Source organism: Phyllostomus hastatus, unplaced genomic scaffold, assembly GCF_019186645.2.
Source record: "Phyllostomus hastatus isolate PE091 unplaced genomic scaffold, TTU_PhHast_1.1 phas_scaffold_317, whole genome shotgun sequence".
Lineage (NCBI taxonomy): Eukaryota > Metazoa > Chordata > Mammalia > Chiroptera > Phyllostomidae > Phyllostomus > Phyllostomus hastatus.
In genome coordinates this window covers 22,515,066-22,541,928 of record NW_025334023.1, presented here as the reverse complement: position 1 = coordinate 22,541,928, position 26,863 = coordinate 22,515,066, and the positions used below count along the sequence as shown (strand labels likewise).

The following is a 26,863-nucleotide window of genomic DNA, read 5'->3' as shown; positions in this document are numbered from 1 at the left end:
TTGGTTGTTGATAGTTGTGAGTTTGTGGTCATTTTACTGTTCACAGTTTTGATCTTCTTTTTCTCAGATAAGTCCCTTTAATATTTCATATAATGGGCTTGGTGACCATGAACTCTTTTAACTTGGCCATATCTGGGAAGCACTTTATCTGTCCCTTCAGTCTAAATGATAACTTCGCTGCATAGAGTAATCTTTGATGTGGGTCCTTGCTTTTCATGACTTTGAATACATCTTTCCAGTCCCTTCTTGCCTGCAAGGTTTCTTTTGAGAAATCAGCTGATAGTCTTGTGGGAACTCCTTTGTAGGTAACTGTCTCCTTTCCTCTTGCTGCTTTTAAGATCCCCTCCTTATCTTTAATCTTGGGTAATGTAATTATGATGTGTCTTGGTGTATTCCTTCTTGAGACCAACTTCTTTGGGGTTCCCTGAGCTTCCTGGACTTACAAGTCTACTTCCTTTGCCAGTTTAGGGAAGTTTCCCTTCATTATTTTTTCAAATAAGTTTTCAATGTCTTGCTCTTCCTCTTCTCCTTCCGGCACCCCTATGATTTGGATGTTGGAACATTCAAAGTTGCCCCAGAGGTTCCTAAGCTTCTCCTCATTTTTTTGAATTCTTGTTTCTTCATTGTGTTCCAGTTGAAAGTTTATTTCTTCCTTCTGCTCCAAATAGCTGATATGAGTCTTTGTTCCCTTCCCTTCATGGTTGGTTCCCTGTATATTTGTCTACATTTCACTTTTCAAAGCCCTCACTTCTTCCTTTATTTTGCACCCACACTGAATCATGTCAGTGAGCATCCTGACTACCAATGTTTTTTTGAACTCTGCATCTAATAGGTTTGTTATATCCCTGCCGCTTAGGTCTTTTTCTGGAGTTTTGATCTGTTCTTTCATTTGGGCTATATTTGTCTCAGTGCTCCTATTATGTTTTAAGCAGTAGGGCCTTAAGTATTCACCAGAACAGGGCAACCCACTTCACTGCTTTGTGGTGCTGTATATTGGTGATGGTTCTAAGAGGGAGTAATGCTGCTTGCTCAGCTCTTGCCCCACTTTAGGTCACTTACTCACTATCCACAAGCTAATTGAGTCTTTGTGGTGTTGATTTCCAACCAGGTAGGTTTTTGTACATTGTAGAACCCCATGGGTCCCTCCAACAGACTCACCAGTAAAACTGGGAGTTTCTCCTGCCACCACAACCCCCACACATTTTTACAGTTAGAGGTTATGAGGTTTTATTTCTCTGTCTTGTTCCCCAGTTGTTTTTCCCAGTTTATCTGCATGTGAATGTGGGGCTACCCCATTTGTGACCTTGCACACTGGGTCTACTGCCTTGCCACATGTCCTCTCCACCCCTCCTACAAGTTTGGATGAATGTTTCTTCTTTAACTTCTTGGTTGTCAGACTTCTGTTCAGTTTTCTGGCAGTTCTGGTTTATTTTTTATTTTTAAATTAGTTGTCCTTTTTTTGGTTGTGCAAGGAAGCAAAATGTACCTATTTATACCTGCATTTTGGCCAGAACAGTATTATTAATATAAAACTGCATTTAACTCTACAATTGTTTCAACAATTTATATTTAAATAAATACTTTTGAATAGCATCAGAAATAGGGTTAAATCTGATAAAATGTGTCTAAAACCAGTAGACTAATAACTACAAAATATTGTGTATTGAAATACAATATTTTAATGCTATTGTGTGTTTTGTATATTTAATTAACACACAATATAAACTACTGTGTATCAATTATTGATTAGAGAAACTAAAGACCTAAATAAATGGAGATATATGATGCTCATGAATTATAAGACAATAGTGTTTTAATTTCTTCCACATATTGACCTATAAATTCATTAACATCTCAATCAAAATCTCAGCATACTTTTTAGAAATTGACAAGCTAATTCTAAAATTCATATGGAAATGCAAAGAACATGGAATAGATAAAACAGCTTTGAAAAAGAAGACAGAAGTAGTAAGTCTTTTTATTTTGTACCTTAGAGTTTCTTTCTTTCTTTTTTTTTTAATTTTATCTAAGTAGTAAGTCTTAACTACCTGATTTTTAAGACAGGTAATAATTATACAATAATCAAGATGGTGTGGTTTTGGCATGAAGATAGATAAATAGATCAATGGAAGAGAGAAGAGAATTAAGACATTGACCTACACATTTATAGCCAATTGATTAATGACAATGTGAGAAGGCCATAGAAAAAATATAATCTTTCTAAAACAATAACATGGAACAATTAGATAACAATATTCAAAATAAATAAATAATTTAAAGTTACACCTCAGAGCATAAACAAAATAAATCATAGACATACACATAAAACTTTAAACTATAAAATTTTTAAAACTTAAAATCCTCATGACCTTAGGTTAGGTGAAGGTTTGTTAGTACAACAAGAAAAATAAAAAGCACAAAATAATATTGAGAGATTTATTTTATCAACATTAAGAACTTCTACTATTGGAAAAATGCTAAGACATGCCACAAACTGGCAAAAAGTATTTGCAAATCTCATACCTGAAAAAGGAGTTATATCTGGAATTTTTTAAAAAACTCTCAAACCTAAATTAAAAAATAACTCCATAAAAATAATAAAAGAAAATATAGTAAAATATTTGAACAATCACTTCACCAAAGAAGTTATACAGATGGGAAATAAGCACATGAATTAGATGTTCAACATTATTAATTATTAGGGAAATGTAAGTGAAATTGCAATGAGATTTTAGTGCTACTTATTTTAATGGCTAAAACTAAAAAGACTGACCATGTCAAAGTATCACAAAAACACTCATCAGTGCAACTAGAAATGTGAAGCAGTGCAAACAGTATGGAAACAGTATGGCAGCTTCTTAAAAATTTAAACATTGCTTAAAAAGTTAAACAATGATCCAGTTATGGCAGCCCCAAGAATTTATACAAGAGAAATTAAATCAAATATCCATACATTTTTGCACACAAATATTCATAGCAGCTTTATTTGTAATAGCCCCAAGCTAAAAATAATCCAAATGTTCACTCAGTGGTGAATGGATAAACAAGTTATGGAGTATGTACAGAATGAAATACTAACTCAGAATAAAAGAATGTATTATTGATAATTCATGGCTGAATGTCAAGTTAATCTCAGTTTAATTATGCTGAGTGAAATAAACTAAACAAAGGGGATATGCACAAAATTTTATAATTCTACTTATATAAAATTCTGTAAAAGTGTACACTTACTGCAGTGACAAATCAGATCAGTAGCAGCCCAGGGATGAGGATGGGGTGGGAAGGGGTTAGGGGAAGAGAATACAAAGGAACACAGAGATATTTTGCACGTGATATGTATATTGACCATCTTGACTATGGTAATGGTTTCATGACTGTATCCACAACGGAGAACTTCTCAAAGTATACACTTTAAGAGCCTGAGCTTATAATATGCCTGTTATGCCTCAATAAAGCTGAAAATATAGGTAGTTTCCCATTACCCTCAGAATAAGGATTAGATGTTGCCCATAGTATACTATCTACTCCATGATCTTTCCTCCAGTCCACCTCTCCCGTCACTCCCCGCTGCTCGGTATGCCGCCGTCATAATTAGCCATGTGGTTCTTCAAGGTTTTGTTGTAGTTCTCACCTTACATCCTTTGCAAATTCTGTCCCCTTTGCTTTCCCACAATTTGCCTGGTTCACTTTCTCTCATCCTTCAGTTCTCAGCTCAAATGTTATTCCTCCACCCTCAGAAAATACTTATCAAACACCCTAAATATTTGAGGTATGTGTATTGAAAACTTTACCTGGCACTCTCTACATTTTTCTTTTTAAAATTTGTCACAAATTTATTTATATTTCTGAGTGAATTCTCAAATAATATTTATTATAGACCACTACAGTATAATAATTTACATATATCTATCATCTACTTAATACTTTTAAAGAGCATTTAGATATAATTACGACAGTTTTACATATAAGGAAAGAGATTAACTTTGTTTAAGATCATGTACATACTAGTCAATGGCAGTGATTCGAACCCATCCCTCTCTGATTTGAAAGCATTTAGTTTTAATGAATGACTAATGATTCTGTGATATGATATCTACTAAGATATAATACCAGAAAGAAATCTAATCTGAAAGTCAAAGCAATGGCATGGGTAAAAAGGTAGTGCCTGCAGGCAAGTTTGTACTTGGAAAGATCCAAACTAGATTGTGTGGTGTCTGAGAGGTGAGCCAAACCTGGAAACCATGGAAATAGAGGGTCCAGAAAACAGTCCTGAAATTTGGAAATCAAAATAGGCATCAAAAAATTAGTAATGATTCATTGGAAGATCAGGGTAAGCACCATGCCATCCTCAGTATCCTATGGTACTGGATGGAGTAACAAGGCAGAGATGCACTGATTAAATGCAAGATGTGAGCCAAAGTATCTCCAGGTCTAGACAGAAACTCATGAAGAAGTTAAGAGGCCAAAATACACCAACCATGACTTGATACTGAATGCCAGAATTCTGGTTTGCATCTCTAAAACCTCTCCTCATTCCCAACAGACTTTTACCTCACCACTTCCTTACCACTCTACTCCAAGTTCAAGGATGTGTCGGTGGAATTAATTCCCAAATCTGAAAATTCCAAATGTAAGAGTCACATTGTAATAATAGCAGTGGGGAAAGGATAAATAGAGACAAAAAATTGCAAGCAAATGTTTTTTAATATTCAATTTTCTAGTTATTTGCTATGCAATAACCCAGCATTATAATGTAAATGACATTTAATGTCTAATTTGTTTTTTCTTCACTAAGTTAAAAAAATGAGCTCATCTGATAAGCATGTGATATATAAATCAGTAGACAGGTTTTTGGTTAAATGACACTGCCACTTGACAGATAAAAAACATCATGGTATTTAAAATTCTCCATCCCCCCGTGTATCAGTGACCTGAAGTACAGGAGTGTTCATAAACTATCTTTAAAAGGAGAACATAATACATTGTCTGCTGTCAGAGAGAAAGGACTCATCTTAAATCAAGAGCTAAAATACTGCTAGTATCTAAAATACATTTATTTCTTTTAAAGGAGGTGAACTTTTAATCCAAACTTCTCACCAGCTACATTGAAATTTACATGAGTCAATAAATCCAGATATTTTCCAAGATACTGACAATTTGCACAAATTATAGTCACTTAGCTAAATTTCAATAGTTTGTTATTTTCAAAAGGAAATGCCTATTTATTTTTTAAAAGTATAATTTTTGCTTTCAATATTTCTTTTGGTAGCATTGTAGTTTGGGGATCAAAATGGAATGAATACATTATATTCCATTTATATAGAAACAGCACTATCTGAATAAATGAACATAATTTTTTATTGACCATCTTGAATGGACTATATAACTTTTAATGTCACTGTTCTACAAATTTCTCATGTTAGTTATATCCGTCCTAGACATAAATTGCAAAACAAAATGAGCTATTCTTAGTTTACTTTACTTCTAAATTTGTCTCCATTCTATGTGTTTGATCCATACTAAAAACAATTTGATGTCTTTGAACTGATATCTGTATTGATGATAATATCTAAGTATAAATTCATAAGCAATATTTGACAACCTAGAATCTCATCCAATTGTTATAAAATGTTTAATGATGTCAATAACTATCAGTTTTGGGTGATTGGCAAGATTGAATACACATTTTAAAATAACAAAATATATTGACTCAACAGATTCAACTATTCTTGTATCTTAGTTTAATATTATCGCATTGTTACAGCATGAACTATTATTTTCAGGACTAGGAAGATCCAATTTTAGGAATTTAAGTTCACTGGTTCTCACCAAAAGCAATATAGTGTGTTATTTCCGTTTTCTTAAAAGAAGTCAGTCCAAATGTTGCCTGTGGAAATTGGATTATTTCAGACTTATGGGAAATACATTTCGGGGACCTGCACATAGGAGGGGACCTGTGGCATAGTGAGATTTATTGGAGCAGAAACAATCTCCCTCAGGTACCCAAAGTTTCATCAATGACCAGGAAGCTCAGCTCCGTCTTTGTATGGAAGAAGTCCGGTGCCTGGTGAGCACAGGTGTCCACCAGGAGGCTCAGGGTCCAGAAGTGCAATGCCATCACCATGGGCTCTGGTAGTCCAGCGCAGTCTCTGCTCCTGGCTGCACTCCGGCCCATCAGTGCCACCCTTCAGCCTGTGTGCAGCTGCTACTGGGAGACAAGGGTACAGACAAATGAAATGAAGCCTGGACCTTTTATAAGCTTTGATTTTATCTCCTTAGGTTTGGGAGAGAGCAGACTTTCTTTTAAACTTAACAAATTTCTTCCTAATTCTTTGTGTCCTTGTGTTGAGTTCTCACCATATCCAACCCTTTTCTGGGTCTTTTGGGGTTCTTCACCTTTATCCTGCTCGATCTTTTTCCAGATATTTCCAAGCTAGATTCCTCCTTTTTATGTCACCATTTTGGTTCCTACTGTGCAACCCTCAAAATTTTGCCTCCTGCTTCTACTGCACATGCCTCAGCCGGTGGGAATTTCCCCTTTACTGTTTCTCCTTCCCCCAGTAATCCCAGCTAATAACTGGTTGTTCTTCAGGGAGATTGAAAAACCTTTTTTCAGTCCACTCTGGGGGACAGACGGATGTTAATCCCTTCAGAGAGGCAATGCAGCTATCCCAGGCTTAGATAGGTTAGCTCCCTTCTCTTTTGTTAATAATTAACTAGCTGCCTGCTGTAACACAAACTCTAGTGGCATATCAAATAAAACTGCAACAGCCACTTCTATTATGTTTCAGGTTGCATGAGTAGGTTGATGCACCAGTGAAATGTGTATTTCAGGATCTTAAAAGAGAGAAAAGGACAAAGGTACTAATTAAATTTAAATCTGTATATTTCTGAAATGATGACTACACAGGAGGATATGGTAATCCTAAAGGTCAACCTCATTTTCACTGAACTTTTAAAAGTGTTTAATAATGTTGTAATTTTTCACCTTCATATAAGACTCAAGGTCCATTTTTAACAAAGGTCTCAAAAGAGCCCAAATGCAAGCTCAGGTATCATGTTTTTATGTTTAAAAAGTGCAGTGCGAGCAGCTCGGGTATAGGTCTCCGGTCTCATTTACATACCCTTGCAGCACGAGTGGCACTGCGGAGAAACGACCATAAATCATCTCTTGGCTGTTTACAATTAACTTTATGTTCTATACTTGTCCTCCTCTATGTTTTTTATGCCGTTTCTTTTTATATTTGATTTTTGAGGTCACTCATGGTTTGAGGTGAAATACCCAGGCTTAATATTAAAACATAGCTATGTGATATTCTAGTATAAGTTTTAATAACACAATACAAGGTCACCTTTTCCACAAGTTTTAAAATTAACTGTCAAAAAGGTGTCAAAAGAAAAATAAGCTGTAACTTTCTAACCCTTTTAAATATGAAGAGATATTAAGTGGCTTTATTGCATAATTTCTTAAGGGTGAAACATTTCTACTATTACTGTATGTTTTCCCAGCAGTGCTTTATCTTATTTATTGTTACCTTGGAAGTGGTTTCAGGCTTCATAAGAGTTTTTTATTACAACTTTGCTGATTTTCAGTAAAACAAGAAAAAAAAACCTTGTTTAATAATTTTCAGAATAGCTATTCTTCCAGACGGGAATCTGCGGATCTTAAATGCTTCTAAATCAGATGAGGGAAAGTACGTTTGCCAAGGGGAAAATGTGTTTGGTTCTGCTGAAATCATAGCTTCAGTATCTGTAAAAGGTAAGAAAATATGGCTAAATAGTTCATAAGCAAAATTTCATGGACTTATCAGAAAGCGACTAAAAGTAATATGCATTGTATATGTATTATCGCATATGTGTGTTCATGCTCCTGTTGATAAAATACATTGTAAAAATAGAACTAATACAGCTAAATTGTCCCTTTCCATTATTTAGGGGACCATAAAGAGATTGCATACCTTAGTGGTAGAAATTTAAATATTTTTCTTTGAACAAAATATATGAGAGAATAAAGACAATCGTGTGAAGGTTTAGTCTCAAAATTTAAAAGAATGCTAACAGTATAAAAATATTTTTCCTCTACCAAGATTAATTTTAGCCTGAATCAGTCATCTCCCTTTATTACCATTTCAAGAGAGGACTTGGGGTAGAAAGGTAGAAGAAGCAGTATGTGAATGTTATGCGTTGGACTGTGCATCAGATAAACTCATGGACCAGAATTGCTCTTTGATGTTTGCATCAGTGTAGTTTTTTCTATAAAGTCATTAAATTATTTTTTAAAGTATTACAACTATTGCTGCTTAAATATTTCCATTAGTTTTCTATTTCTAAAGTGAACTAGAACTCAAACCTAGAACCTTTAAGACTACATATCACTGTTTAACAGTAAGAAAATTTCATATCTTAGGCATTCTCTTCAATTGGCAAACAAATATTTCTCACAGGTGAACTATATACTTAATTGACTTTTCCATCTGTGCATTTTTCATAATGAATCATACTTTGGCCATTAAATATAAAAATGTTCATTTGTATCTGCCTTTAAAAATAGAAAAATAAAATAGGCAGAACTCTGATATTGTAGAAAAAAGGCAAACATCAATGGAAGGAACGTAATTTCAAAGATGTCTTCATTCCAGTACACACTGCAGGAATCAAACACAGTTTTCTACTCAGTCTGTGTCTTACTGCCTCTGTGTGCTCAACAATAAGGCAATGCTGGATGCAAAGACTTTTTTTTATAATAACAAAAATGTTTTCTGTTAATCACAAATTAAATGGAATATTTACTTATTCAGAATAGTCTAATTCATACAAATTTAAACTACACTATGATATGATTGTGTTCTCTGATGAAGCCAGAACCTAGACTGACAGATACGTGGAATATCTGACTTCTAACATGGTAACGTTTGGAGTGGCATTCCTGTCCTGGAATTGACTTTCCTCTCAGTGACTATGTAGAAGGACATAGCCTGTTAAAGGATCTTATTGGGTTGCTAAGAATGATGCTTCATCAGATTATGCTATTATCAACAACAGAGCTAGGATGGAAAAACTGGGCTAATTTTTAATCATTTGTGTCAGTTTTCTTCAGGTATCTACAAGCAGGAATCCACTCAGAATTTTCATGTTATCTTTTATCTACTCCATCACTTCTCTACTTTATTCAAAATGATGCATCATAATACAGTTATTTGTTCACTATTTTATTTTTTATTTTACAGTTGATATACAATACTGTATTAGTTTCAGATGTACAACAGTGATTAGGCATTTATATAACTTACAAAGTTGATCATTACCTTAAATAGCCCTCAGAGGTATAGCTCTATTAGTCTTTATTGGTTCAAAGTTGTTGTAAATTCTGTAAAAATGTATGTATTTTTAAAAAATTTTAACTGAATCATAGAGTAATTAAAAACAATATTTTTCTCAGAAATATTTGCATTCAATATTTTGCCAATCTTTTCAGATCTCAAACCATTCACAATTGACCAAAAGTGATATTTTATAATCTCCCACTAATATAATGGGTCATAGAGTATAAAGCAAATACAAGGTGTTTTAGTAGTAGTATTATATTTTGTATCACTGTTAAAATAGTAATTTGAGGGGAAGTGCTTCCTCTAATCTTTAAAGAAGAGAACTCACCTGAATTCGTCCTTCTTACGTATGAAGCTTTTTTACTGTAAAAAACCCTTTTATTCACACTTGATCATTGAAGGTGGGCAAGGAGGCTATGCCTTCTTTTTCTAAGTTTTCTCCTTCCAGAATACCAAAAGTTTCTTCTAGTTACATAGTCTCTCATCTTTTTTTGTCCAACTTGACTTCTTAATAGGAACATGGACTTTTAAATTATTACTCCCCTACAGAAGCATAATGAAATGTCCTAGCATACAACAATGTAAGGGTTTAATTAATAATAGTTTGTTTTTAAATATTTATCTCTTTTTAGAGAGAGGGGAAGGGAGAGAAAAAGAGAGGGAGAGAAATATCAATGTGCAATCAGTTGCCTCTCGCACACCCCCCAACAAGGCCCTGGTCCACAACTTAGGTCTGTGGAATCAGAAATCAAATCAGGAACCTTTCCATTTGTATGACAACACCCAACCCACTGAGCCACACTAGTCAGGGCTTATAATAGTTTATTAAAGAATGTGTACCTGGAATAATTTATTGCATAGATTTCTTGCTTAAGTTTTTCTCTATTATTTAGCATATAGAATGCAAGGAAATACAGTATGTTATGTTAATTAATGCATTTTTATTTCTATAGAACCTACAAGAATAGAACTTACTCCTAAAAGAACAGAGTTAACAGTAGGAGAAAGCATTGTTCTTAATTGCAAAGCAATTCACGATGCTAGTTTGGATGTCACTTTCTACTGGACGCTAAAAGGACAGCCCATCGACTTTGAGAAAGAAGGTGGACATTTTGAAAGCATCAGGGCCGTAAGTTAACACATTTTTTAAATTTTTTGAGTAATAATGATTTTAGAAATTTAGGTTCAAATATAAAAACTTTCTTATCTATGAAATGTTAAAGAAACATAGAAAAAAATCAATTTGATTTAAATGATTATATTCTTACTTTATTTTATATTAGGTCACACTGAAAGTAATAATTTTAAACCCCCCAGTAAGAAAGCAGTAATACTTTATTATGGAAGTCTGCTTTCTTTGCCACTTTTATTTACTTAATTAATATTGTTAATATTTCCATGTTACTTCTCAAAAGTTACGTTGTTGCATAAATGGCTAGTATTAGTTAGAGTATTCTTATCAGTAATTATGATACAATAAACTAGTGAGGTAACCTGCCTGTCCTACTGCTCAAGAAAATGTAATTTTTAGAAAGTTTTTAATTTCTCACAGGCTATAGAGCTAAACATGCAACCTATATAAAAAAGGCACAATAGCCTTGGACATTCACAAGCACACTCATTTCTTGCTCACTAAATATTTTCTTTGTAATATCTTCTTTTATTTTACATATCTACAGAGCAACCAACTAAATGGAGAGGGAAATCTTTTGATTCAAATCCTATAGACTCATCACAGTGTCTCAACTCGAAAGAGAAGTGAAAAAACATCTTTCTCCCATTGTCTTCTTTAAGACATAAAAGGGAAACATGATAAGGAAAGAGAAAGATGGGTAGAATTAGGGTGGGAAAGAGATTTTGGCTGCAATATCCCATATATTTGCTAAAGAGATAGATCCAAATACAATTTTCACCTATGAACCCAATTTAAAATGCTGTCACATGCTTATTAAAATCAATTTATTTTTCTCTAAACACTTTGGGAAACAGTAGAACACTACAACTATAATAAGCCCAAACATATAAAACTCAGTTTGGATTAGATTTTATTATAAAGGTAATGTGATACAGTGAATAAGTCCTAGACCGAAAGTCAGGAAATTTCTGGATCAGTTTCCAGTTCAAACCCTAGTCAGCTGTGTAACAAAAAGCCAGTCGACCACTGGACCTACATGGGTATTAATGTCATAAAGAAGTTAAGTGAACAAGTTGGACCAGATAATTTCTAAGATCCTATCTCACTCCTGAAATTGATAAATTTTTATTAGGAGACTAAAACATGAACTCTCTTTGTCATATTTGCCAATGTAAACAAAATAAAACATTTTATTCCAAATTATTCTTTTCATCCTGTTTTACTTTGCAATAAATGGAAGAGATTATATAAATATGAAACAATTGCCAACTACTTGTCCACATTTTATTAAATAAATTAACTTTAATTGTTAATGATTTTATGCAAAATATTTAAGTCATATTAAATTAAACTCATTTTCTTCTACTTTGTGAATTCTCTCTTTTTTCTTTACCTTGAGTTGATACAAAGATTGTCAACTTTCACAACCTTGTTACAAAACAGAATCAGAAAAAAAATATCATGCAAAAATATTTCTTTTGAAAATAAAATATTTAGCATCTAAAATATATCTTCTTGGGATTATCTGTAAACATTCATTTTAAATATTGTTTTTTTCTCCATATAAGTGGGCCCCTTCTTTATTTTAAAATACCAATAGAGAAATCAAGTGCCCTGGTCAAATTACATGAATTTTTGCTTTCGTGTCTGAGACATTACCAATTTAGTTTGATGCCCTTCATTTATATCAATAAATACCTTTAATTCCTTTCATAAAGTTGGCAGTTAATAGTACCTGCTACCTTCTTGTTTACATGCATGCTGTTTTTGCCCTTGAGAAGTACAAAATTTACTCCTTACTCCCTGTTAACCCATATTGTTACAAGCCATGTTAAAATTAGGCTCTGGATTGTGGACAGAAATAATAAACTACAGAATAGAAAATTAAAGCAAATTTTTGTATTGAGAAGTGAGAAAAATATGTTGGTTTAAGGTAGTGTAGGGCTTACCATTTTTAGTATATTTGTAATGATTAATAGAAATACATATGTACTATTAAAATTGGAAATTTCAAGAGTGTAAGGTATAAAGGAAATTGTCTAGCCCCTTTTCCCCAATTTCCTCAAACACTGAGTGGGTTCTGGATGGCTTCAAGGACATACACTGGAGACAATTCCATTTCATGACATTGAAAAGGCAGAGAGCAAAAAGGGCAAAGCTTTCTATCTCCCTCCTGCCCTTCTTGTGAAATAATGAGCAGAAGGAATGAAAGTGTTGTATAGAAGAGAGATTTGGAAAGGCTCTGGACTTGTGGTTACCTTCTGTTTCAGAGGCCAGCTGAAGACTCCAGGGATACGAGGGTCAGGAGAGTGTTCAGAAGAGTTCCAAGAAGGGTTTCAAAGGACAGCCATTGAAGATACTTTAGGGGGTATAGGCTGGCCCAGCAGAGTAAGAAAGCCAAACAGAATTCAGGGCAGTAAGTGGGAGCAGAATGTGCCTTTGACTGGAGTTCTCTCTAGATTAACTGCTCAGGGACCTAATGCACCAGTGGGTGATTGCATGAGAGTGAATCAGAAGAGAAAGGAGGGTGTATTTTTTAAGCACATTCACACTGCAGAGTGTCAAAGGAAGCAACCAAATCTATGACCCCCCCCAAAAAAAGTTACCAGTGGTGTTGATGTTTAGCATCTTGTAGATAATAAAATATAGCTTAATGAAGTTCTCTACCGCTCCACTAGTTGTACTGGTGTCTTTTATACACAGTCTTTCATGTGTAGATAACACTCTGGGCAAATTTTGTGCATTTACCTTTTATAATATCCACGTACAATGTGCATTGTTATGTTTTAAATGAAATGGTGCTTTTAGACTGCATTTTTGAGAGAGTGAATAGGTAAATATATAAGCACATTATGTTAAAAATAATACCTACTGCTTTGAGATTTAAATGGAAGCATAATAAAAAATGTTTCTTTTTCTCTTGCCTTCTTTACTTAGCAATGTTTTACCAACCCAGTGATATGACTGATGTGGGGTGAATCCATTAATGGAGCCACTGTTAAAAGGGACTAAGCTCTCCATTAGTCCATAAACATGTGATCCAATTTACCCAAATCACTTTTTTTGGCAATGATATGAATTAACTGAATAAGACAAATTAGATTTTGATTTTAATTGAGTTTTACAAGCTAAGTGCTTCGGGGCATCCAAAGTAAAAGGCATGGTCCTAAACCCCTAAGAGAGCACAAATTAAGGGAAGAGACAGCAGGAGAAGCTAGTGATGTGCTTTCAGTATGCTATCACCAGAGAACTCCACACACTGCTGGCAGGAGGAATTGGTATTTGAGCTGGACCTGAGTAAGCAAGATTTTGCCAGGTGGCTAGGAGGAGAAACTGCATTTCAAATGAAGCAAGTAGGGTAAGCAAGACAGAAAAGCGGAGGAGGTTAGAGCATGTTACAGGAACAGTGAGGAAACAATGGCCCTCACAGCACCCTGAGGGCACATAGTAGACAATAAGTCAGTATTTGTTGAATAAATTTAAAGGGAAGAAGCAGAGGTCTCATCAACAAGTAAAAGACACCAATTTCTGAGCCAAGGATTTGGGGTTGTATTTTGAAGGGAGCGATGTGATTCAGATTTGTTTTTTAAGTAGACAATTCTAACAGCTGTGTGGAGCAGAGATTGAACATTCACTTCAGACTGGTTAAACAGAGATTACAGTGAAGAAGTCAACCATTATGGGTTTTGTACTTAAATAACCATCTTTTTATCAAATAAAGCATTTACAATTATTTTTTGACACAAATGTGTATGATGGTCAGAGGTCTGTGAGAATCTCTTAGTATCTCAGGATGTCTGAACAGCACCTGAGCATGGATGCCATGTGGCCCCAAAGCCACAGACTTAATGGAGAACTGGTGAAATCCCTAATTATTTGTTTGTGATGTAAGCGAGTTTTAATCCTTAAAATGCATAAAGAACAGTTACACTGAATATCATGGAAGCCTGCAGTTTTTTCTGGGGTTTTTTGGCAGAGAAAAAAAATGTTTGCCATCAGGATGGTCAGCTAAAGAACTGCCTTTTCTGTTGTGAACTCTCCCAAAACACTAAATTGAAATTAAATGAGCAGCCAAATCAAAATGCATTATTTTAATGGTCCTTCATATTTACCCAAATCTCTAGTTTTAACAATACACTTAAGGAAGGTAGAGTAGAGCTATATGACCCTACTTTTTAAATGAGGACACTAAAGCATAAGACTTTTCCAGGCCACGTGAATACTAAAGTGGTGTAACAAAATTAATACAATGTGATTTTTAAACTACGTTCATTATTCTTCTTTATAAAGCCTATCCTCTCTGTATTCATGGACCATTATGTGTTCAGCCCTTGTCTATAAACTGTGGGAAATAAAAGTAGAAGGAAGACTTGGTTCTAGTCTTAGGTAAATTTTAAAATTACATGAAATATTAATAATTCAAGGAAAACATGACCATAAGAATAATTACTAAATAATTATAGCCAAATATTGTTGGAGGCCGGAAAAAAGGATTAATAGGAATTATTAGCACTGGGGAGGGAAGCATAAAAAGAAAATAATTGAGCACTTACTGTATGCCAAGCACTTAGCTACAAAATATTTATACAATAGTTCATCAATTTCTTATGATTATCATATCAAGTAGTATTTGGGGGAAAAGGTGCTACCCAACCTAGACCACAGAGGATGGATACAGCATTGGGGTAGGGAAAAAATGAAGAGAAAGCAAACTAGAATGGGAAAAGATACTGTATCAGGGTTGTGAGGGATCTTGGAGATTATGGGGTTTGTTCTAAGTTGATACAATTCCCAAAGGGTATCACAAGTGTCTGCTATAACCCCTTCAGTGATGAGGAACTCACTCCTTTAAAGTAGTCCATTCTATTGCCAAGCAGATCTAAATATCAGAAAGTTAGAAAGTAGAAGTAATTGTGATAGTCTTTATATCAAGCATAGGAACCATAGAGGAACATGCCGGATTTATATCCATGGTTTCTGTGTAGCAGGAGGTAAATAAAAAGGGGCCAGAATATAAACAAATATGTTAAGGATTTTACTTTAGCTCAGAAGGTTCTGGCCCATGTCCATCTTCCTGGTACTTCTATTACTAGTTTATCTGATTCAGAATTAAGTTCTATTTCCTAAGGAATAAAAGTCTCAGAATAAAAAACTACTGTGCTCAACTGGCACCATTCTCTTTCCTGGTGGATAACTGTTAATGTTTTAAAAATTAATAAAATTATTGGACACACTGCCAGTGTTTCCTGAGGCACAAAGCTCCGAGGACCTCGTGAGCATCTGCTGCATCCTCTTCCTCATCACATTAGCAGATGTGAGTTTTGGAGGTACTTCACAACTAATCAGCAAGCGTACAAAAAGGCAGATGATCATTAGCTCTAACAAAGGCACACGTTCTCTTTGGCTCATTCTACTCACTAGTAATATTCATACTTTCAAGTACTGTAGCCTCCTGGACTCTCTTCCGTAACATCTCCCTGGCTGGCAAAGTGCTTGTCCTTCCTCATCTCTTGATTTTATGCCTCCCAGATCTTTGTCTTGCTCTGAATCCTGACAACCTGATAATCGACCAACTTTCTGTTTTTTGATGTAATGTTGTGACTGCCCCATACTTGCTTATAACAGCTGTCTCCCAGTCTTTCACCTAGCTTAACAGAAGTTATTCAAATAGGACTGAATAGTAGAGAACCAACCAACCAAAGCCTGAAGGCTGGAAAGGAGAGAGGTTACCCTCAAGGCTTTGGAATTTTCAGATCATTCCAGGAAAGTGAGCCACATCCATTTCCCCTGCCTGTCTCCTGTTCCAGAATGTGCTTGCCCCCCACTGTCTTCTCCAAGTAGCAGTATTTCCCACAGTGAAAAATAATGCCCTTTTTTTAAATGTGTAGGTTTCATATGGTCATATGATCATGATCAAAATATGCCATTAAAATCTGTGATTCCATGACATTATTATAAGCTAAATTATAGGGCCCCTAATAGCAAAGGCTAATATGACATTTTATGTTCAATCACTTTGCACTGTGAAGGTCCACAAAATAGCCACTCAGTCAATGTTTGTTGAATACAAAACAAAAAACAACGCAACTCTTGAAAATAAAACACTTTCTCAGTTTAGTCAACTACAGCATTATTTCAGAGGTTTTAGTATAATTAAATACTGTATAAAATTCTGTTAAAGCTCACTATTATAAAAAGTTATTTGCCTTGCCTTTTTTGCATAAAATTAGAACTGAATGACAGGTAACTGCCTTAGATGACATTTGAGACAGCCTATTATTGACAGACCCTTAATTTCTGAAGGTGTCATCTGAGTAATGTGTGGACAACAATACCTTCAGGATCACAGCTGAACATCAACACCATGTTGATTACCCTCCTCCATTTATACTCTAAATGACAGATGGTCTCAAAAGCAAAATTTGGAGTCTCCTCTTCACTTTTTGTAGTTGGTCTTGTCAAATGTAGTAAAATCAAGTAATGCCTCCAAAGTTATCACATCTAAAAAGACAATCTTAGCCATCCCAATCACACAGTCCTCACTTTGTTTACTTAAAGAGAGTACTTCCCAAAAAACCTTCTTGGTATGATACATACTATGGTAGGGATATGAAGATTTTTTATTCATTTAGAAGCTCCATTTTTGATAGATGTTTTATCTTTACAGTATATTTATATAGCATTATGAATTATATGAGAATTGCTAGTTTCTATAAAATATTTTATAATGAACTACAGGTTGGTTGGTTGGTTTATTTAGAGGGAAAATGAAGCTTCTTAATAAAGAAAGACAATTTTAGTGCAGGCTGTGTTGGGAAAAATCAGATCAATAGCTGTGTTCTGTGATCTCTGAGGGGCTAAAACTATCATACTTCCTAGAGCTTCTTATCAGAACCAGTTAGATGTTTCAGGTTATTGGACTGAAAAAGAGGGGATGAGAAATAGAAATCACTCCTTACCACTTAACAGCATTTGCTTTCCTGGGCTGTAAACTCCAGAAATTAAGATGTGCTTATATGTCTAGAACTCCTTATTTTTCCCTTTTAGAAGTTTTGTTTTTCTCATAGATTGTTTTTGCATTTCATATGTATATATTAACTCAGGATGGATTTCTAGTATACTGCATTCTCTTTCCAGTGGTTGTTTTTAATACAACCAAAGGATGGATTTAATGTGGAAGAACTGCCTGTTTCTTTGGATATATGACCAATGGTAGGCCCCAATAGGTTTTTGCAACTCTTGTTATTGTTTTTAACCTTGACCATAAACCCTATGAAATTTATTTCAATGATGTTTATTAAACCAAATTCTCACTTAAGTCATTTTCAATAGTGAATTACTTACTTAGACTTATTAGTCTTTCTAATATGTATAGCAAACTTCTAATAAATATTTCCCTGCAAAATAAAACTCCAAATATCTTGAGTTTCAGGTCAGAATTGCCATTGCATTTATTCACTATTACTCTGAATTTCTATTAATTATCCTGCAATTGTAAATTGAAGAATAATCAGTAGCTCTTGACTCTAGAACTGCTTCCTTATCCCAATCTGACAGACTTATTTTTATAAAATGGCACAAATTTGTATAAATTATAGATGTACTAAATACTTTAGAATAAATAAATGAATAAGTAAATAAATGCATAATGTCAAGCCCACTCTTTAAATTATAAAATTGTAATTTTCTACTTATATCAAATGTCCAAGTGAAGTTACTGAAATGAGTATCTAAATTATTTTCAGAGCGTAATGCTCTTTTCTCAATGTTCCAATTTTGCCCACAATCAGTGTTTGCTTTTGTTTATTTCTTAAGAGGCTTCTATTCAAATCTTGGTAATGTTTTAAAATGTCTCTATCTCCCTCTTATTTCCTTGCACTCTTCTCCCTTTTATCATTCCTAGTTATTTGTGGGCCTATTCAAATTTATTAAATTAGGAAGGATAACTAATTGTGTCAGTTCCAAATGAGGACACCATAGACTATTGTAGTTAGTAGGTGCCATGATGTGTTACCAGATTCCCCTTCTATGACGAAGGCATTCCTTCCCCAAACCACTAAAAGTATTGGTGGCTAACAGCTCTCAACCTAGTCCCTCTCTGGAAATCACTCTCAGCCAATGAAAGTTGTTTGGCCCAAGCTATGCCTTAACCCCCGGCCTATGCCCTAGGTATAGGGAATGAATGCATAGGGATGGTGACAAAGGCCAAGTTCCTTGCTTCAAAGTAAAATAATTCTGAAGGGTAATCTTAGCTCTAGTATTCCCTGTGGGAAAAGCTGAGGCTTTTACTGTGACTGCATCAGAGTTAAACGTATTCTGTGTTCTGTTCCACTTTCTTCATTCATCCCACAAATGTTGTTCCTAATGGCATGTGTCAAGGAGTCTCCAACTCAGACTGTTTCTCTGAAACTCTGGCCTGAGACAGCCACCACAGAGAAAGCACTAGAAACAGATACAAGTAATAATAAAAAAAATCATAGCTCTCATCCATTGAGTGCCCACCAGATATTTGGCAATGTGCTCAACTCTTCCAATGTTACTTCATGTACTTCCCACAAATACCCTGTGGTGTAGAAATTGCTTTTGTTTTTGTTTAGGAGTTTTATTTTTCACAGAAGAAAAAGAAGTTCAGAAAGATGAACAACTTACCCAAACAAACTTCAACAATTATCGTATAGGACAGTCATTATTCAAACTCATTCTGAACCGCAATGTGACACTTCTCTCAGTGTCTTCTATCAAATGTAGGGCATATGTAGAAATATTTAGGAGGTGACATTTTAAATTTCTTACTTTCTCAATAAGTTTAATATTAAATGATATAATCTTGTGAACAATAGAAAAATACCTTTCATCCATTATAGAATGTGTGGGCCAATTATTCTCATTGTTGGTAAGATTTTTATATATTCATCACAACCATTCACACCTATAGTTTATACTATGATCATGTGGTTAGATTTGCATTATACAACTTCTTTTTTCTAATATTGATAAACTTTACTATTATGAGTGACCTTTCTCTTTGCCAAAAATGTTTGCTATATCTATTTTTGTTTTTTATTTCTTTTGCATTAAATATTTGTTATTCCATTATAGTTGCCCTAGTTCCCCTCCTTTGCCCTCCTCTACCCAGCCCACCCCCACTCACACAGTCATTCTCCACCCTGTTGTCCATTTTAAAGACAACCCTACAAATCAGACTCTTCAACATTTAGTTAATCACTTCATAATAAATTTGAAGTTTCATTATTCAATTAAGACCTAGGCTAAAATGTGTAAATAGAATTTTATATCATAAAGAGAACTTTTGCCCATTCTCTCTTGTATATATTATTTGATTTGATGTCCACAATGACTTTGTGAGTCAGGCAAGTTACATGTAAGTGAAGAAACTGAGCCCCAGGAAAGAAGGGGGTGAAGGGTCTCACTGCTGAGGTTCTGAGCAACACAGACACACTTACTGCACAACCACCATTATTGTCTAAGCTTCTTTGAGTTTAAAACTCCCCCACCATGAATGATGTTCCAAGTCTGGCCCCACGTTTCAAAGCAAAGATATAAAAATCTAAAACTAGCTGTAATTCTTCACTGTGCCTTTTTGAAAACCAGAGACGTAAAAATGGTTGTTTCTTCTCTGCAGCCTCACCTCTTTAGCTGGACAGCACAACCTATTTTTACCTTACTTACTTGATCACTATTAAAACATTAAAATCATATCTTCTGTAGCATCAAATCAACTAATTATTTTTAAAAATTTCCCTATAAAAGTTACTGAGGATGAATTGAAAAACATGTCAAAATATCCTACTACATACAGTTGCCTCTTCAGGTGTTCTGTGGGTGAGTTTTTCCATTATTTAAAGCTCGCTTTTCTGGACGCTGTATTCGTTCACTTTATTGTGAGTGAACCCCTTTTTATCAACTTCCCTTTTTAGTCTTTTTTTAATTTTATTTATTTATTTTTAGAGAGGGAAGGGAGGGAGAGAGAGAGAGAGAGAGACATCAATGTGCGGTTGCTGGGGGTGATGGCCTGCAACCCAGGCATGTGCCCTGACTGGGAATCGAACCTGCGACACTCTGGTTCGCAGCCCATGCTCAATCCACTGAGCTACGCCAGTCACGGCCCTTTTTAGTCTTTAAGATAGATGTCTCCAAATGGGCATGAGGTGCAATGTTATGTTGCTTTTACTGCTGAAAATGAGGCAAAGAATGTAGAGTGCAAAGGTCTCAATAGTTCTTCTGAAGGGAATGTTCAGTTTTCATATCTGAGACATTTAAAATTGTATCTGTTCATACCCAATTTGTTACTTACAGTTTTGTTGGTTCCACTTCAGCTTTTAGCCACAAAATTCTGCTTTCAATTTAGATAGCTGGTGGATATAGGGTTTCAGATTCTGTCTTTTTCCTCCCCCTCAGAGCACCCAGTGCTTCCTTCCTTCCTTTCTTATCCCTCCACCAGGGCAACTATCAAATTCTACTATAAATATTACATGATTCTTTCCCTTCTAATCTTTACATTTTCATAAATTAGGAACATGCTTGTTTTTCTGAACTCAACACAGTACTTGCTGCATGTTAAAGAACAAATAAATATGTGTCGAGCTACTAAAGGAATTAATAAAGGTAAGCATATACAAGCTAAAACTAGCCATTTAGAGCAGGCCACTTAGAAATAAATGTTTACTATAATATCTAGTAACTTTCAGTTTTTTGTTGAGGAAAGTTTCTAGCATCTATTTTAGTTATAGAGAATGATATCAGTGATCAGTAGCCTTATTCATTTTTTCTTTACAAGAAATTTAAATATTTTTGATATTGTGTTAAAAGAAACCATTTTCTCTGGAAATAATAATCATAGGAGTCTTTAGTAAAAGAAAAAAAGATAAAAGAGATTCCAAGTTATCATGTTGAAGCAATGCTGATATGTTGTGTTGGTTTTCTGTCATTTTAAAAAGCATTCCTGACATATATATCTATGGATCTGAGGGATATAATTTAACCTGCAGAGTGATGAAATGCATAGTATAAGAAGGCCTTTAACAGTAGAATTTTTTACTTTGTAGGAATCATATATATAAGAAGATTTTGCTTTTTAGTTTTTGAAAGAAAGCCTTGGTAAATAAAAGGCTGTCTTTATTCTCTAATACCACATATGGTTTATGATTTTATAAGCAAACATTATTCAGTTTTACATTTTGAAATACTATTGATATGTAAGTATTGTGTTTTAGACTGACTCCTATATTATTTGCCAAAGTGATTGTCAAAGAGCTAGGTTTTTATAGGCCATTATGTTAAAGACATCTTTGAAATTCTACCTTTATTTTTCAATTTCTCTTTCTGTATCTGTTTTGTATTAAATTCTAAAGAGTGCCTAAGTGTTATGATGTCTTTAGCTTTAGCCTTAGCTTTCAAAATCCTCTTCATGGTTTCCTTTATGGGCTATTTTTATCACATTATACTATAAAAGTGACTTTAGGAGTCTAGAATTAATAACTCAGTAGGTATCCTCTCAAAGATGTTTTCTTTCTTAGAAAAGGAGAAAGAGGGAATTTTGGAAATAACTATTGGGCTATTATTATTCACTTTCTTCCTTTATCTAATATATCTTATATAAGAGAAGTAGAAAAGATCAGTTTAGAAAATTTGGAAGCATGATACCATTTTCTTTCATGAATAATTAATGGCTGTACAGAGTATTTATCAGTATACAACAGATGAATTCTGAATATAGCATAGTTCCACAAAGATTTATTTAGCAACTGCAAGCAGCTGCCTAGGAACTGAGGATTCTGTAGTAATCAATACCACATTCTATGAAGGGTAAATGAACACACCTGAAATAACACTGCCTTTCTGAAGCCTAATTGTACAGAGGAACAGACTTATAAACTGGTATGTGGCAAGAGCAATGGTAGAAGTATGTTTAGGGAACTCAGTCCAAGTTGTGCATCATCCAATCTGTAAAAGCAGAGCATTTTTCTTAAACCAAACTATACCTAAGCTTGTTCTTAAAGGAGAATAAAGAATATTGCAGGCAAAGGAGGAAGAGGAAGCAGAAGTGGGAAATACATCCGAGGTGGAGAATGGGCATCAGAAAAATATGAAAAATACTGAGGTTTTGTCTATAAAACCCAATAACAGATGGTGATCTTATAATTAAAGCAAACCTAATCTATTATTATAGTAATTCTGTTTTAAAGAAAGCTTCTCATATCACCTATTAAAGTTAAGTAAATGACCATGATTATGCTTGGTTCCAATTATAGCAAGTTACATATTCCTAACAAAAGTAAAACTGCTGGATTTTTCCAAATTAAATCCAGGGATAAATTACATGTTGCTTAGGATGTGTTTTACATAAATTTACATGTTGCTTGGAGCTCACTGTTGGGTATATAAAAAAGAAATTAACTATTACAATGTTAAGATTCACTATTTAGGGTAATTAAGATATTTTTCTGAGAAGTAATATGTGAAGATTTTTTTAGGAGGCTGCTAATTATTCTAGAGGCAGTTCTAAAAATACAATGCACTTAAGGAAAACAGGCTGAAACCAACATTTCTGCTTTCTTCCATATTTATTTCTTTATCACATTATATATTTGTGAGAACAGCAATCATACCTGTCTTGCTAAACATTGCTTCCATCTGACATTATGCCTGGCAGTTTTTTTGCTAAATAAAGTATTTGTTTAATAATTACATAAACTAGCAGAATTTTATACTGTTATACATAGTCACTTTCTCATGTCCTTGCCCATGTGCTGAATCACCACAACAAAAAAAATAGTAATAAATTAACATCAATATCAGGAAAAATTTTAATGCATATTTTCCCAAAAATTAATGGTTACCTATAATGTGTATTAATGCTATATCAGGGTAAGGAATAGAGAGAGGGTTGAGTAAAGCATGAGCTCTCTTTTCAAGAACTCTTAATCCAGATAGAATTTTAAACAACTATTTAATGTGATATGTTACAGTACTGAGATATTACACTGTTGAGAGAAAAAACTCTGGAGAAAAAATTTGAATTATTAACCAAGTATATCATTAGCAAAAAGACTGTTCTTAGGATGAATGTTCAATTTAATTCAACTAAGTTCATTACTAGAGGTTATTAATCAACTAGTATAAGGTAAGGTAATAATCTAACTGATAGCTGTTTAATTACCCTAAAATTAAACCATTTCTCAATGTACATTTTACACATCTCTAAAACCAAAATAATTAACCATTTTGAAACAAAACTAGCTAAAATAACTTAGAATGCATTAATTTTAAAGATGTAACATTGTACTAATAGTTCAAGGATTTCATATCAATAAGCCTACTCAAAAACTATAAAATACTATATTTTACCCTGTTTAATATCAATAGCTTCACAAATAAATACAGCATAATGACAAAATTTATTTTAAAATAGTTATTAACTATAGTATCAGCATTTCCTAAAGGCATTTCTGAAACCTGCACTTAGCTGCCATTGCCCATGATTTAAGTAGTAAGAAACACTGAAAGACTTTTGGCTTTTCCTGTGTAGGAACCTGTGACATGCTCTGCTCACTATGCCCATCACATCAGTAATGATTCAGAACAGGGTACTGCAAAGTCCCTGGAGTTTAAAATAACTTTAGTTCATGTCAAAGATGCAAGCATTTCAATAAGAATGCTTCCATTTACCTTTAAGAATCATCAGGCAGCATAACTAAAGAATCATTTTTTTACCTAACTTTTTTGTGTGTTTTACTGGAATTGCTGTTTCCAACCACATTTAGTCTCGTACCAAAATTCTAACTGGAATAATCCATTGTTCTGTGTTATTTTTTCACATTTTAGATGTTGAGATATAAATATCTTCAGAGTGTAGGAAACTTTACAGCTTAGATTCAATGAATACCCTTTTCTTTGTGCATCATTTTTTCCTATGAATAAATATAGGAAAGGAAATGAGGATCAGTTATCTTAAATATATAGTGATGACTGCTAAACATAGTTAGTCTGCATCAGTTTCTGCTGCAAAACAAACCACCCCAACACTTATTGGCTTAAATATTTGTTTAGTTTATAATTTCATGAGTTGGCAACTTGAGCTGGACTCATCTGAATTGTATCTGTCTGTCTCAACAAGACTCACTCATGTATCAATAGTCACCTGACAGCCAACTTCGAGGACCCGTGGTTGGGCAGCAGCTGGCTAGCGGTTGAGACAACAGGGGCAAATGGGCCACATGTTTCTCATCATCCACCAGGCTAGTCCAGACTTGTTCACATGATGTCTCAGGAGTCCCACATCCAAGAGCAGAAGTATCATGATCTCTTAGGCTTAGGCTCAAACTTGCATTATGTCACATTCTATTGGTTAAAGCAAGTCATAAGGCCATACCAGGTTCAAAGGGAAGAGAAACCTCCTTTTGAGAGGAAATGAAAAGTATTATGACCATTTTGCAATCTACCAGCATCAGTTCTCTGTCAAAATTGTTTTGTTTCTCTAAATTGCAAACCTCATGCCAGAATCCACAAGTTTCTCATTTAGTCATGTTTTTAATTGCTGTTAGAGTACGCTTTTAATGAAAAGTGAACTCTGCAAAATGTATGACCCAATTCTATGGGTCAGTAATTTAAGCTAGGCTTGGTTGTTTTTCCACTGGTCTGTATTGGATTTATTCACACATCTGCAGGTCAGTTGTCCAGAAGGTGGCAGCTGAGATGGTGTCACTCTGCTCTAAGGGAGGTCTCACCCTGCAGCAGGCTAGTCCAAGTGATGCCACATGGTTTTCACAGGGTTCCAAAATAGCACTCCCCAGTGTACATCCCATTTGGGAAACATATGCTTATTCCATGTTGGCAAAAGTCTGGGTGAGCAATGCCGTCACTTAGAGTGGCACAGTGAGTATGGGAGAAGTAAAACTCTAGGGCCATTACTGCAACAACCCTACCATACAATTTAAGTAATTTAGGATCAGTGTCAACTGATCCTAAACTTCGGTTATAGTATCAATTTTAAGACTAAACTAAAGCTCAACTATGGGATAGAGTGAGCATTTGGAAAAATAATCATTTGCATAACACTAAAACTCAACATGGGCAGTTCTGGCAACACAAACTATGTCAACTGCTTTGACTACATTAACTAATCACTATCTGAACTGACCCTGTTTTATTGAATTAAGTGAAAACAGTCAAAGCCATTGATCTGGTTATACAGAGTCATTGTTCCACTTTATAAAATTCATGTTCTTTTTTCAAGATATTGGGGTATTTTAATCATTTTACTTGTTAATAGAAAGTTGGAAATAGTTATAAAACATTAACAGAGAAACATTAATTTTTACTTAAAAATTAATAAATGAATTGATTTCAGAAAAATAGCATATTCTGAAGACAGTTACATTTTCTACCTTATCTATCAATCTAAATTAATTAATATTAAATGTCTCTTCCAAAAATTGGTTCTAGTGATTTCCGTGCTTTATGTTTATTTTGATAGGAACAAAAAAACATATATGTATCAATGAACTGATGGAAATAGATTCTGGATATACTTGAAATAAACATGAAATATACTGAATATTCCATACCCAAATGAATCCATAGGGTTGTTTAGCTACATAAGCTGATTAGTTTATAATATGTGCAGTTGATGATAAACACTTACCTTTGTGTTTCTTACATGGTAACCATATTTGTGAACTATAAATCAGTCAGCTTTTTATTTTCTCACAATAATGTAGCTAGATTTTTTCTATTGATATAACTAATACAAGCTTATTGTAGATCATTTGAACATACGAAAACCAGAAAGAAAGTGAAAATCCCTTGGAATCACATTACCTAAATATAATCACCATTAGCTTTGTAATCATATTGTCATGCATCTCTTCAAGCACATTACACAATACATACTACCATCCATGCTGCTTTTATGAGGATGCCTTTCCCTTACTTTTAAGTGTTTTAACATCCTTCTGTATGTCCTTCTGTATTTTCTCTGTTCTTTTGTAATCCTGGGAAGATTTATATATGTACAGGAATATTTTTGTCATTATTTTTAAATATTGAAAATATTTTGCATACTTTTTCTGCATCTCATTATTCTCATTCAATAATCTTGAAAATTATTTCATGTCACCTGGTATATCTCTAATTCATTCTTCTCAATGGGTACATAGTAGTCCACGGTATAACTATGCCTCTGTTTAACCATTACCCTATTAAAAATATGAACTTTGTTTTCTGTTTTGAGAGATCTATGAAAAATGCTATAGGAAACATCTCTAAATATCTGCATCCATGTGTATCAACAACTTTATTTCTGTGAGATCAATTCTCAGAAATGGGTTTCAGGATAAAAGAATAAAATCTACTTGTAATTTAAATAGATGTTGCCAGATTT

General features: G+C 34.1%; 1 protein-coding gene across 1 annotated transcript in view; it reads left to right on the top strand.

The window, feature by feature from the left end:
- The window catches only part of CNTN5 (contactin 5), an 893,122-nt gene that overhangs the window by 752,249 nt on the left and 114,010 nt on the right, over window positions 1–26,863 (top strand). Inside the window, exons 13-14 of the mRNA XM_045818134.1 lie at window positions 7,632–7,759; window positions 10,280–10,455. Coding sequence (XP_045674090.1) covers window positions 7,632–7,759; window positions 10,280–10,455 — 304 coding nt within the window. The remainder of the gene's footprint in view (window positions 1–7,631; window positions 7,760–10,279; window positions 10,456–26,863) is intronic.